Raw genomic sequence first — 14,412 nt, 5'->3', positions numbered from 1 at the left:
ATATTATTAAAAATAGTACGTCCAGGAATACAAAAGGATTGATGTTCTCCTATTAGTACATTCATAAAAGGTTTCATTCGATTAGACAAGGCTTTGGCTAAAATTTTATAATCCGTACATAAAACGGAAATAGGACGCCAGTTCTCTATAAGTTGAGTGTCCGCTTTCTTAGGAATTAAGGTGGTGACTGCTCTCCGGCAACTCCACGGCAGTTGTCCATCCTCTAAACATTCATTCAATACCCGCAGTAGGTGAGGTCCAATGGCGTCCCAAAAAAACTGGAAAAATTCACTAGTCAGCCCATCCAGTCCAGGGGCTTTATCAGGTTCCAAGGCCTTCAAGGCAGCGGTGAGCTCAGGTAACCTAAGAGGAGCCTCCAACTGCTGCTTCTGATCCTCCGCCAATGTTGGAAGGTTAGAAACAAGTTCCGATATTGCATCCTGGTTAATGTCATGCCGCATAAACCGTTGTTTAAAATGTTTCCGGGCACATTCCCTGATTCTGCCATCTTCATAAAGGAGTTCCCCATCATGGAGCAAGCGTGTAATCATTGACGAAGAGGCCCCCCTTTTAAGGCTGAAGAAGAATTTGGTTGGAGCATCAAGGTCGTGTATGTACCTCATCTTCAGGCGCAATAAAGCATTTTGTGCTCGCCTTTCGGATATGGAATTCAGTAAGGCCGTTTTTCCATGGATTTGTTGCCTCATTCCCTGGTAGCTCACACTTGCAGTTCCCTGAAGCTGTTCCTGTAATTCCAGGATTTCATCTTCAAGTAAGGTTGTGGTTTTTCTTTCCTCTTGAACACCATACGCACGATATTGTTGGCAGAACAGTCTGATGTGCGTTTTGGCATTATCCCACCATTGTCTGAGGTTTGAGAAATTCCCTTGGGAGGCAACCAGAATATTCCAAATTTCCGGAAAAATGTCCTTAAAGGTACTATCATCAAGTAAGTTGTTATTAAATTTCCAAAAAGCACTCTTGTGTTTCGGGCAGGGGGCAGAAATTTTGAGAAATGTTGCGCTGTGGTCCGAGAATCCTGATGGGCAAATTTTGGATGACAGAACGAGGCGTTCAAGTGGAGGATTAATATAAAACTTGTCCAAGCGAGCAAGTACAATATTACCCTGATTGCATCGACACCATGTGTATTGCCTGATTGATGGGTGCTGTACCCGCCATATATCTGTCAAATTCATTTGTTTTAAAAATTTGGTGAGAGGGATTGTGGAGGCAGGATGGGGCTCTGCACTGTTCCTGTCTAGTTGGGGTTGGAGGGTGCAGTTAAAATCTCCACCAATACAAACAGGATTGTCTTGGTTTTTTAGGGCGTTTTGGCTGTCGAGGGACGTTAGGTGTGTCCCAAGGTCATTAAAAAAAACTCGCCGAGCTACAGGCGTACTTGGGGCATAGATATTAAAAATAGTATATAATTTTCCACAGTAGTGGAATTCTAGGGATGCTAGGGATCCCTTGTGTATTTCGTCGAATTTAAGCGATGAAGGCGAAAAGGAGGGGCTAAGAATTATTGCGACACCGCCTTTGCGGGAGTCACCGTTACTAAAGAAGGATAGGCCGGGGAAGAGCCTACACCACTCTGCGACACAGCAGTCGTTGGCATGGGTCTCTTGTAAGAGGGCAATGTCAACTTTCTTCTGTAATAAAAAATCCCTTACTTGAACTTTACGGACAGAGCTACATCCTCCGTTAATATTCAAGCTACAAATGGAAAAACTCATTACAGCTATAAGGAGGAGTGACCACCACTCAATTTTTTGATAGCAGTTCATTCTTAGCTTTTTGCAACCACTTCTTTAAATGGTGACATTGGGAGGAATTGAAATTAAAAACGTGGGGCCGTTTTACCATCAGTCTAGCGGAATGTATAAAATCAGGTAGCTCCGGAAAAAAGGTTTCTATAACAACATTCCTTTTTCGGAATGTGTCCTTAAGAAACCTTTTTATCTCGGAGGGAGGGATTGGAGGGATTTATTCTTCCTTAAGGCTACCACATTCACTAACAGAGTCATCTATATCAGATGGCTCAGATGGTGTGTCACACTGGTTTTCATCATTTATCTCCTCACCGTCATCACATCCCTCCACGTTATCGGATGGGGCATAGTCCATAGAGGGAGGGGACGGGGAGGGAGAGAAATGAGCCATCTTCAGGGGAGGGGGGGAGGAGGGGGGGGGTTACTAATTTTTGCGGTTCAACCATATCAGTTTCTAGGTCAGTAGACAAGGGCGAGGATTCATCCACATCTATGTCCTCCAATACCGAGAAACGATTTTCTGTGACGAGGGACAAATCTAGGGCAGAGAGGAGGGGCTGTCGGTTTTCAGTTGTAGGTTTTTTAAAGAGATGACCGTTTTCATCTGTTGTTTGCAGATGTCTTTTTCCTTTTGGGCAGACTAATTGAAACTCGTCCTGGTTAGTGGGAAGAGATTGCAAGGGTTTGGGGGGAGGGGGGGGGGGGGAGGACGTGATCATCGGGAGGGGATTCCCATCGGCTACCACGGCGAGAGAGGTAGGATCAGTTATAGCAGGCAACAAGCTGTGATTGGACGATGTCGCCTGGGGGGTGAGATCTATCGTTAACAGGAGATGGCTGCAATTAGATCCTTCAGTAGAGGGAGGGGCCCCTGTTTCAAGGGGAGGGGAAGGGGGTACGGTGGGGGGGTTTGGATTGGTGGTAAGAAGGCTTGGGTCGGTGGTGGACAGATTGGGATCAGTGGTGGTAAGGCTTGGGTCGATGGTGGGAAGGTTCGGGTCGGTGGTGGGAGGGCTTGGTTCGGCGGCGGGAAGGCTTGGTTCGGTGGTGGGAAGGTTTGGTTCGGTGGTGGGTAGGCTTGGGTCGGTGGTGGGAAGGCTTGGGTCAGTGGTGGAAGGGTTTGGATCGGTGGTGGGAAGGTGGGGGGGTGGGGGGGTTGCTTATTCCCGGTTCGGAGGGGAGGTTGCACTTGTGGAGAATTCTCTTTTCGGGGGCAGTCATGCTTAACATGCCCAAATTGTCTGCAGCCAAAACATTTTAGAACGTTGGTGGACACGTACACTGTATATTCGTTCTGTTGATGTTTTAATTTTATTATAAGGTTTAAATCCTTCTGGGAATTTTTTAAAATCATAAACACTTGCCGCCGGAATGAAACCACGTGCCTTAAATCGTTGTTTCGTGACCCGAAGGGAATCATGGAGATACGAGACATGATGGTACCGTATCCGGACAATTCTTTAATTAGTACATCGTCGGATACAAATGGGGGGCAATTTGATATCACGACTTTTATCGCTGGGCTATCTAGTGGGGAAATCATTACAAATAAATCTGGATCGATTGTCAAACCCTGTTCGACAATTTGTGGGACACAATCCACGTCTGACAAAAAAATAACGAGCCGCTTGTTCATCCGCGAAGTGGCAACAACCTTGTCGATCCCGACAACACGACCGGTTGCGAGGACAACGTCCTCGACACTAACCTCACGTTCCGGAGGTACACAAAAGAACCCGTGCTTACGGGTCAGGCTCTGAAAGGCCATAAATCGAGATAGTGCAGCTGCCATGCTGGAACAGCTGCACTTACAAACCCTCCCCAACTCGGGGAGGGTGAATATATAATACAATCTTCCCTACCCGAACTCCGGGAATGGGAAGCAATCAGACCTCTCCGATTTCCCTAACTTCGGAAAAGGGAGGCAACAAAACAAACTGAAGGAAAGATAAACGAAAGGAAAAAAAGGAAATAGAGGTTTAAGATGAAGGAGCAAACACCGATCGGGCGACGCCCAAAAACGGTGAACCCTTACCAGCGATCACCCTGTGCTCTCCGGCTCTCTCTCCCATCTCAACGTATATGGGAATCACCAGGAAGACTCCACGAACAGGCACAAGGACACAGAGGGGGGAAAAACGGGGGGGGGGGGGGAATGGAGCAACAACACAGAGCACTCACAGGCCTCCACAAGCAGACGCCATGACAGTACAACCAGCATACAAACGGCCAGCAGGTGGCGACAGAGAGAGAGAGAGACTTTTGACTTTTGTGTCCTTTTATTATAAAAGTATAAAACCAAAGTATTCCAACTCCACTTCACATACAAATCACAACCTCATTTCCAATGCATTTGCACAAAACACCCCCCACGCCCCATGACTCTTCAAACACAAGAAGGTTCCCCATGTTTACATGATAAGCATGTTCGAGCTTTATACGTGCTGACACCATCCCGATGAAACAAAAAAGTGCATTTTCATTTTTTCCACTACCTAATCTGGCTTTTCTGGTTTTATAAATTGCAAGCTTGGCAATTCCAAGCAAAAAATTCAAAAGAAAAATCACAGAGTTTTTCCTAGTATTACATGCAGGTCCATAAACAAAGATTGTAACAGAAAAAACAATTTTGAATTTACAAAAGATTCGGCTCAGATACAGAAACAGAGATGACAATCTCTTGCACTCAATAAACGCATGATACAAATGTTCAACATTACCACAAAAAGGACATAAATTAGACACAGCAGGGTTAAACTTCTGAACTAACACCTGTGTGGCCAGGGCGTGATGGACCAGTCTCCAATTTAGGTCTCCTGTACGTCCAACAGTAGGACTCCTGTACATTTCATCCCAATTTGGAGTGAGAAATGCTCCTGCAGGTAAAGACTCTTTCCACTTGTTCCTTAAGGGTGCTGCACAGCCCGGTAAGCACACCTCTAGACAAATTCTATACATTGCCCTTTTTCCCATGATGTGGAACACACTGGAATCTTCGCTGTGATAGGAAAACACACCATGTTGTTCCTGGGCAGTGACTGAGAGTTCAGGGAAGGTTAAACGAAAGTCTACTTCTTCATTTACCCCATTCCACCCAATGTTTAAATCTAAAAAAAGTCTGGGATACAATCTTTATGACCCTGCTCACTATTCTAATTGAACGCAAGCCAATTTTTCCAGAAACAGTGCTGGCAGACAACCATCGCTTTAAGGATAGCTCCATAAGATCTCGCACTTTATTAATCTCATTATTCGTAAAATGTTCCATAAAAGCTCGGCTGGTAGATACTTCAGCGAATAGTGAGTTTTGGAACAATGGCTCATGCACAAACCTCCTGGGATCATAAGAGATCTCCAACCGCTGCACTCCTAGAGCTTGCCAGGCGTTCAGGAGAGACCGATGAAATGCAGGGAGCCGAGCTCTGTCGACCTGTTTCAAGTCCATAAGGAAAAGTTCCCGGTCATAGTCCATTCCACCTACTTGCCTGAGCAACGTATTCGTGAGAGGACGCCAGGGCACAACCTCGCTGTACAGCAGACGTTTTATTGTCATTAGCCGAAAAGCCATTATTCGACTAGGGATGTGCACCAGGTTTTGACCACCTGAATTACGTGGTCTACACAACACATCTGGCTTAAGCCAGTGGTGGCCTCCCCAGAAGAAGTCAACTAGACCTCTCTGAATGTTGGTGATCAGAGCTTGAGGAGGCTGGAGTGCTATGATCTTATGCCATACGATTGGAAGCACCAGGTTGTTTATTATCGTTACCCGTGCCTTAAGTGACAAGATATGGAGCATCCCTTTCCACTTTGATAGTTTCTGCTTAATGTTATCTAAGAAACCATCCCAGTTTTTCTTCATATAGCTTGCAGTTCCCAAATGGATGCCTAAGTATTTAAACCCATCCGTTTTCCATAACATTCCTCCTGGAAGAGTTGGGGGAACCATATGTGAAGCCTGTGACCCTGATAGGGTATCTGGGTACAGAGAAAGAGCTACACTTTTGTTCCAATTTACTCTTGCTGATGAAGCAAGTTCAAATTTGGCAAAACACCGGGATAGCTCAAAAACATCTTCCTGGTTTTTAACCACAACACACAGGTCGTCTGCATATGCTGATGTAACAATTTTGGAATTGTTTGACAAGGACAAACCAGATAAAGTGGTACGAAGGAGAGCCAGTAAGGGTTCGATGGACAGTGTGTACAACATGCCTGACAGTGGACAGCCCTGATGGATGCCACGCTGAAAGGGGAAAGGACGACACAGACTATTATTTACTTTTAGCAGGCATGATACATTGTTGTATAAAAGTTTTATGCAAGAAATGAATTTTTCTCCAAATCCTGCTTTCGTAAGAACTGCCAACAGAAAAGAGTGATCCACACTGTCAAAAGCTTTCTCCTGGTCAAGGAGTAATAACCCAAAAGCATGCGACGCAGTTTGACCGATAGTAATCAAGTTTCGAACCAAGAAAATACTGTCATACATGGATCGTTCAGGTATGCAATACGTTTGGTCATTCCCAACTAAGAACGAGATGAGCTTTTTAAGACGCATTGCAAGCATTTTTGACACAATCTTGTAATCAGTATTTAACAATGACACAGGCCGCCAGTTTGTAGTCTGCTGCAAATCCCCTTTCTTGGGAAGAAGACATAAGACAGCTCTTCTGCAGCTCAAGGGCAATTCCCCCTGATTTAGGCTCTCGTGAAAAATCTCAATTAAAGCAGGACCCAGAACATTCCAAAAAACTTTGTAAAATTCAGCAGGAAGTCCGTCAATTCCGGGGGCCTTGCCGTCTTCGAGTTGTTTCACTGCTGTTGTGAGCTCCTCCAGAGAAATGTCACATTCCAGTTGGAGTTGCTGCTCTTCAGAAAGAGATGGGAGAAGTTCAATTATCTCATTTGCCATCGTTTTATCCACCGTTCTTGGAGTAAACAAGTTTGAGTAAAACTCTTGCAGTGAATGTTTAATGTCACTTTGGTGAGTCAGAACACCGTCGGAGAGCGTAGACTCTGAATCTGCCGAGAAGTGTTGGCAGCCTTCTGCATTTTGAAGAAATCTTTGTTTGGAGTCTCGAGGTGTATTATGCTCATCCGCAGGTGAATCATTGCTCCCGCCGCACGCTCTTTGACCAGTTCGGCCAGCAGGGTCTTTTTTTCTATCAGCTGCTGATATTGGTCACTTCCCCAAGATGTTCCAGCTTCTTGTTCATATTTAAGTACATCTGCTTTTAGAGCACTTATCAACCCAGACGTATTACTAGTGGCATACGAGCAATATTGTTGGCAGAAAATCCGAATTTGTGACTTGGTACAGTCCCACCACTGTCGCATATTGACATAGGAACACTTTTTCTTTTCTAATCCTTCCCATACCAGTCTGAAGGCATTTTTAAAATGTTCATCTTGTAACAATTTCACATTGAAATTCCAGTGTGCACTCTTACAGCAATGACCAGGTAACATACAATCCATTGCAATCATATGGTGATCAGAAAAGCCAGATGGAGTTATACATGTTCTCTTAACCAGATTCACCATTCCTTGGTTCACGTACAATCTGTCCAGTCGACCCATGGTTAACTGGTTTTTTGCACAGCACACCCATGTATATTGACGGGTGTTTGGATTTTGTAATCGCCATACATCTCTAAGTTTGTATTTTTTCACAAGTTGTGCCAAGGACTTTGCACTGGGTGGATGTGGCTCAGGAGTGTTCCTGTCCAGTCGAGGGTTGAGTGTGCAATTATAGTCTCCCCCCATACAAATTAAACAAGTCAAATCAACATTGCTTAAACAATCCGCTAATTTTGGAAGAAATAGAGCCCTTTCAGCGCTGTCACTGGGGCAATACACATTAATAATGCTAACCTTTTGATTGCTGCTAATAAAATCCACCACCATCAAGAAACCCTTACAAATCTCTCTATAGTGAATCTCGGATGGTTGAAGGCGAGGATGCAAGATTATTGCCACCCCCGCTTTAGCTTCTTCAACCGCACTGGAGAAAACATGGCACCCTTTAAACATTCTGCGCCACTCGTCTTCACAAGATTCGTTTATGTGTGTCTCTTGTAACATGAAAATATCAATCTTTTCTTTCTCAAATAGTTGTAACACCTCCAGACGCCGCATACAGCTGCGGCCTCCGTTTATGTTGAGAGACGTTACCTTCATTTATTCTTTATTAATTTTCCTCCTCTTGGAGTTCTTTTCCTGCCTTAGTGGCACACTTTCTCAACCGCTGAAATTGAGGTTCTGATATCCCAACTTGCTGGGGTTCACGAATCATGTTTCTAGTAGTTTTTAGAAAAGCATGTAGGTTTGGGAAATAATCCTGAATTCTGACATTCCTTTTCCTGAAGGATTCATCGAGGAATTTTTTAACTTCATCTTCTGTAACTACAGTGTCCCCATCCCTATCCTCTTGGGCACAAAACCCACTACCTGACGAGGTAGAGTAGGGTTCATCAAAATCAAACGCATCATCTTTGTCATTCTCTTCCTGATGCAAACTTATTTCTGAGGCACAAATCTCCCCAGGATCAGAAACATGGATATCGTTTTCATTCATGTTTAGCTGCTCATCGTCATATGCAGCTTCCTTCTTATCATCCCTTTTATTTTGTTCGAAACGTGTAGGCTTACAGGTTTCCTCTGAGAGGCTGTCCAACTTATCTGTTTTATCATTACACCTGGCCATCCCTGCGCCCACCTCTGTGACCATTACATTAATGTCATGTAAGACATCAGGGTTATCAATATCCCCACTTGTGTCCTCCTGAGATGCGCGAGGATTCTCGATGTCTATATCACACTTAGAACCCTCAAACAGTTCGGCAAGTGGTGCAAACGAATTGCTTAGATTTAAACCCGGTGCCGGTTCAGTTTGCAATCCCACACAGGTATTCTCTACACAAGCTCCATCTTGCAAGCTCGGCGACACGTTTGACACAACAAGTACCTTACTTTGCACTGTGCTTGCATCCTTCACGACGGGACATGAACGTTTATGTCCTTTTTTACGAACCACTGTTACGAACCCTTCCATATTGTCATCCGTACAGTCCTGTACAGTAGGAGAGGGATCAACCACGTTTGTCACACCAGCAGGTAGGGAAGAGTGGTCTACTGTTTCCTGTTCACCCATTGGTTGTGGGGAGGGGTCTACCATTCCACGTATCTCAGTAGGTGAGGGGGAGGAGTCAACTGTTTCCCGATCACCATTAGGTCGTGGGGAGGAGTCTACCATATCATCCGCCACATTAGGTGGGGAGGGAGGAGAATCTGCAATCACCTGGTCTCGATTTTCTAATGGTCTCACCAAACCGGGACAGGAACTCTTTACGTGTCCGTAAGCTCCACACCCATAGCACGTCATGACGTCCGTGGAGGCATACATTCTATAAGTATGGCCATTAATCTTTGCATGCAAAACTACATTGAGCTTTTGCACATTTTCGGGCAATATCATGTAAACGACCCTTTTAAAAGTCATCACGTGTCGAAATTCACCCCTTGCCGAGTGTATCGGCACCATTGTCACTTTTGATACGATCGTACCGAACCTGCTCAATTGAGCACACAAGTCCTCACCTTTAACAAAGGGAGGGGCATCAGACACATTGACCCTCACCGCAGGTGTATCTAATGGGGAAACCACTAGAAACATGTCGGGTTCTATGAGAAGGCCTTGCTCCACAACGGAGTTCACCATGTGCACCTCCGATACAAACACAACAACTTTCTTGTTCATTCGAGAGGCTGCACGGATATTATGTGAGCCGACGCTTTTTCCAATTGCTAGAAGCACTTGCTCCATCTTTACCTCACTCGGAGGGTCGCACACCAGCCCATGCTTGCGAGTGAGCGACTCGTACATGCTATTCCTCAAACAATCGTTTGCCATAGCGAACGTAAATTAAATAAATAAAGGGTGAGAAATCAAAAAAAAAAGATACCAACCACAAGCAACACCGGCAAGTGGAGGTAAAAACCAAAAACTAATGGACTAGGTCCAAGAACCGTTTAGAGCAGCGAAACACCGCTGCCTGGACTAGGAAAACACGGCAAAATGGAGGCCAGGCCTCAAACCCGGAGGTTCGAAAAGAGGCAACCGAACACCACCTACCGTGTGCGCTCTCTCCCTCTCTCTTGTCTCAACAATGAAAGGACACACAGGGGAAACTTTACAAGTATAAACAAGGACACAAGGGAGCGAAATGGGGGATAGGAAAACCAACCAACACGACAGAGAACTCACAGCTCAACATGCACAGCCACCATGCTGCCACACCCACGCATGACTCACCAACGACCAGCAGGAGCGCACGAGAGAGAGAGAGAGAGAGAGAGAGAGACGAGAGAGAGCGAGAGTGAGAGAGAGAGAGAGAGAGAGAGAGAGAGAGAGAGAGAGAGCAAGCAAGAGAGAGAGAGAGCAAGAGAGAGAGAGAGAGAGAGCAAGAGAGAGAGAGCAAGAGAGAGCAAGAGAGAGAGCAAGAGAGAGAGAGCAAGAGAGAGAGAGAGAGAGCGAGAGAGAGAGAGAGAGCGAGAGAGCGCGAGAGAGCGAGAGAGCGAGAGAGCGAGAGAGCGAGAGAGAAAATAAACAGAGACAATAGGAAAAGGGCCGGCCCATGGGGACCGATCGGCACTCTGACCATGACCGCGCTGCCCTGACGAATCTGGGCAGCATGGAAGAATGTGGAAAATTTGGCCCCCAACTTGTGTTGGGGAGGTACAACCACCACGACGAGGCGTCTCGTTCAGTTGTGGTTGCCAGAGTATTATTTGGTGGCACTTAATTGTTCCAGTTGGCTGTGTGAGACAGGTAGAGGTTTACTGGCTGGGAGAAAGGAGGTTGCCTGACTGATAGAGACTTTGTATTCTGTGTTAATTCGCAAATGAATTTGGCAAAATGACAGGTGCATTCCTTGTCTTATTCCTTTGTCTCCTTGCCAATACTATTCCAACCTCCATTAATTTTTGCCTCTTTTTCACACCTCTAGAATTACCTTTCTGAATCCATGCATCACACCGTCTGCTTTAGTAGCTTAATAATTTAACCAGTCTCCGTCTCATTTTATCTCCCATACCTACCCACAAGCTCTTGCATTCTTGCTAACCATGCTCCCTTTATTTGTCTGGAGTGTAATGTTGTTGGTCTGCATGTTGTTTGTCTCACTTATTCCAGGCACACCGTTAATCATCTATACTGTATTTGTCACCCAACTCTTCCCTTTGGCCCCCTACATTTGGATGAAAATGAGTTTGAGTCATCGATTAATAGCAAAAAGAAATCGAGTGTGCCTTGCTTTTACCTTGCTTGAATGGCTTTGAGCCCAATGTTCCATGCTCCATTTGGGAAAAAGTAGACGCTTCCCCTATTTCAGCAAAGCTCACATCTTCTGGGTCCTCCATTGATTGCAGAGGCATAAGCAGTAATTGAGAACCACCAGCATACATACGAAGGTGAAGTGGTTGTGCCAGCGATTCATTCTGTGGCAGTAAATGAGACAGCATAAGGTTAGAATAATTTTGTTCCCTTACAAAGAAATTCGATGCAGGAGGCCATTAGGTCCATCCAAAGCCTGTGCAAGTATTGGTAACATATGGTTGTTTGTCTGATATCTCTCCTTTTAAATGCTCAGCAAGCAAGGAAGCAGCACGTACCGTTTTTAAGTCTTTTTGTACCATTTTAAAGTCTTTGGTATGACTCGGCCAGAAATCGGAGCACCGCCCTCTCAGACTCCGAGAGAACCATGATGACATCTGGTCTGATGAAGGTTCATCTCTGTTAAATTGAATCTTGCTTGAAGGCCAATTTTTGCTTCAAAGTTCGTTTTTAACATAATTGCTTTTATTTAAAATTAAAATTCTTACTTTTATGATATCAATCATGCAAGTCCTGGTAAATTGTAGCTTTCTGTCTTGCTGCATTCTGAAGGTTCTAGGAACAAGATACTCATCGTTCAAGAAACGTCAATATTTTTATTTGTTTATCAATTATAAGTATACATGATGATTCAGAAAAAGTTTCCTTACTGCTCTCTTATTTCTAGGCCTACTTACTATCGCAAAAGCCCATCAAAATGACGGGTGACTTTTTCTAGTATTTTCACACTGTTCGCCATGAAAACTCTGGCTAAAACTGAAATTACACACAAACACCTTCATTTATTGCACAAATTGCTCATCCCTTTTTTTGGACGGTGAAGAGACAGACAATAGACCGCTACAACCGGTATTACATACATGAAGTAAAAGCATGCCTAATGCTTATGAGGGGCTACTCTTCCGTATTTTCATACTAACCATCCTTGAAAAATTGGGCTAAAACCAAAATTATGTACAAAACCTTCATTTATTAAAGGAATTGCTGATCCCTTTATTTGGGTGGTGTATAGGCAACATACCGCTGCTGCAATCATTCCCAAAAATGATATAAATAACCCAGGTTGCCTACATGAAGCAAAAACATGCTTACTGCTAATGTTATAAATAATACATCGTGTTTATATAGCACGAATAATTCCAATTGCACTGGGCCATGGGCTGACACCAGAGGCCTGAGAGTTAAGGCATGAGGACTAAGGCCTATCCGCTTTCACAAAATGGTGGATATATGATTTCTTTTTAGGTTACAATTGTGGCTGAAGTGGGGTCAGCTGTCCAACCAATGGGTACAGAGTGAACATGCATACCCACATATGCCATAGCTCTATTATATCATGTGATAAAATGGAAAATAAAAAGTTGTCGTTTATCAGACTATTGTGTGTATTTCATTTCAATAACCTTTATGCCCTTTATATTTCAGAAACTTATTTGAGAACCACAAGTCTTGGCAAGGTGATGAAACCCATAAAACATGCAACGTTGTTCTTTCATTTACAAAAATTGTGGCAACATTACATTTAGAACTAGATGGTATTCATAGAATACTTACCCTGCGTAGTCTTGAGAAGGACTTGGTGCAAGACAACTCTTCTGTTTTTTAAGGGGTTTTTTTTTAATCCAATATGGCTGCCAGACCAGTGACTGATGATGTCACTTTTATCAAACTAGATTTCCCATGGGTAGTTGATCAATTAGTTAAAGACTTGCATTGATCGGTCAAGCAGTTTAAGAGGAGAATGTTTTTAAAGATGTTTGCTTAGATCCAATATGGCTTCCAAATGGAAGATGTCCAAATCTCGGTGAACAACGAAGGAAACCAACACGAGCTAGAAACACACAGTAACACATACACAATAAAATAACAAGTGGAAATTTGACAAAGACACGAATGGGGAAATACTTAAACTTTGATGCTGTGCAGAGGTCGAAGTCGCTTCCTCACTCGAGGGACCAGAAGCGGAAGTCCAACTTTAGTTCGTCCAAGCGGAATTTCGTGACAACTTTAGTCTAATGGCAGATCTGGCCAGTCGGTTCGTGAAAGACTTGGGCCAAAAACCTTTCCCTGCTGACCCACAAGTAGTAGTAGTAGTAGTAGTAGTAGTAGTAGTAGTAGTAGTAGTAGTAGTAGTAGTAGTAGTAGTAGTAGTAGTAGTAGTAGTAGTCGTCTTTAAGCTATTTAAAATTTACTTTTTGCTTCACATTAGGAGAATGTTTGAAGCAACATTTTGTGCATTTGACAAACTTCCCCCCAAAAAATTTCAACTCATGTTGGTGAATGTGTAACACCTTTCGCTTTATGAAATTAATTAATACATTAAAAAATACAGCACGTAGTAATTCCAATCCAACATAAAAGTTTCGTGTTAACTCTTCTTCAAAAATCTCATGAAACTCGAGAATATTTAAATAAGTTCATGCCATGAAAGTGAGTTAAAGCATTTTAATGTCACATGAAAGCCAAAGTGCATAAAGTCTCCGATAATGCTTAAACTTTGCTGATTTTATTAATGAAAAACACATCCTTACCTGACAGTCAGCGTACTTTTCAAAATGAATTACTGTGAAACATTGCTTTTAAAATAATAACCATTTCATGCTGCTCACGAGTTAGAGCAAGGAAATACGAGACAAATGAAACACGAAAAAGACATTCGATGAATAATCCCCCATCCCACGCTTCACAAAAAAAATATGAAGACACTCAGAGTATAACAAGTGAAAATTCAGAGAAGATGCAGATGGTGAAAATGAGATTGGGAGGAGGTGAAATGGGGACAAGCACCTGTCTCCAATTAAAGAGAATATTAAAAACAATTGAAATTGGGGAATGTTCGAAATATATATATAAAGGATAATCATGGCAGCGTGTCAAATCTGTACGTTTTATATGCCCTGACACCTTTTCTACCTACATATACATTTCTACCACATGTTTTTTACAAGATCTATGGCTCATGGAAGAGCTGGCACACACAAATCACGCACGCACATACAGATATAGACACCGGACAATCACAAAGACTTCAGATAAACACGGCCATTGACCTTGGGGAAAGTGATGTCATTCCTGGGACACTCAACATGCAACAACCACATTTTTGTGACGTCCCTTTTTTCGCCAAAGGCTGCAGAGAAATTAAGGAAAAATCTTCCATCCCTTTTCACCATGTAATTAAAACCGCAGGCTTTGTCCGTGCTCTATTTAGTCTAGGGCGATTAGTAATTTCGTGTTTTT

General features: G+C 43.5%; 1 protein-coding gene across 1 annotated transcript in view; it reads right to left on the bottom strand.

Annotated features, from left to right (window-relative positions):
• LOC137423852 (tryptophan 5-hydroxylase 1-like) overlaps positions 1 to 14,412 on the bottom strand; it is a 170,637-nt gene that overhangs the window by 71,185 nt on the left and 85,040 nt on the right. Inside the window, exon 2 of the mRNA XM_078773533.1 lies at positions 11,099 to 11,276. Coding sequence (XP_078629659.1) covers positions 11,099 to 11,276 — 178 coding nt within the window. The remainder of the gene's footprint in view (positions 1 to 11,098; positions 11,277 to 14,412) is intronic.

This window comes from Myxine glutinosa, chromosome 3 (genome assembly GCF_964187855.1).
Source record: "Myxine glutinosa chromosome 3, kmMyxGlut1.1, whole genome shotgun sequence".
NCBI lineage: Eukaryota > Metazoa > Chordata > Myxini > Myxiniformes > Myxinidae > Myxine > Myxine glutinosa.
Note: the sequence above shows the minus strand (reverse complement) of the source record. Positions and strands in the feature narration are given on the sequence as shown.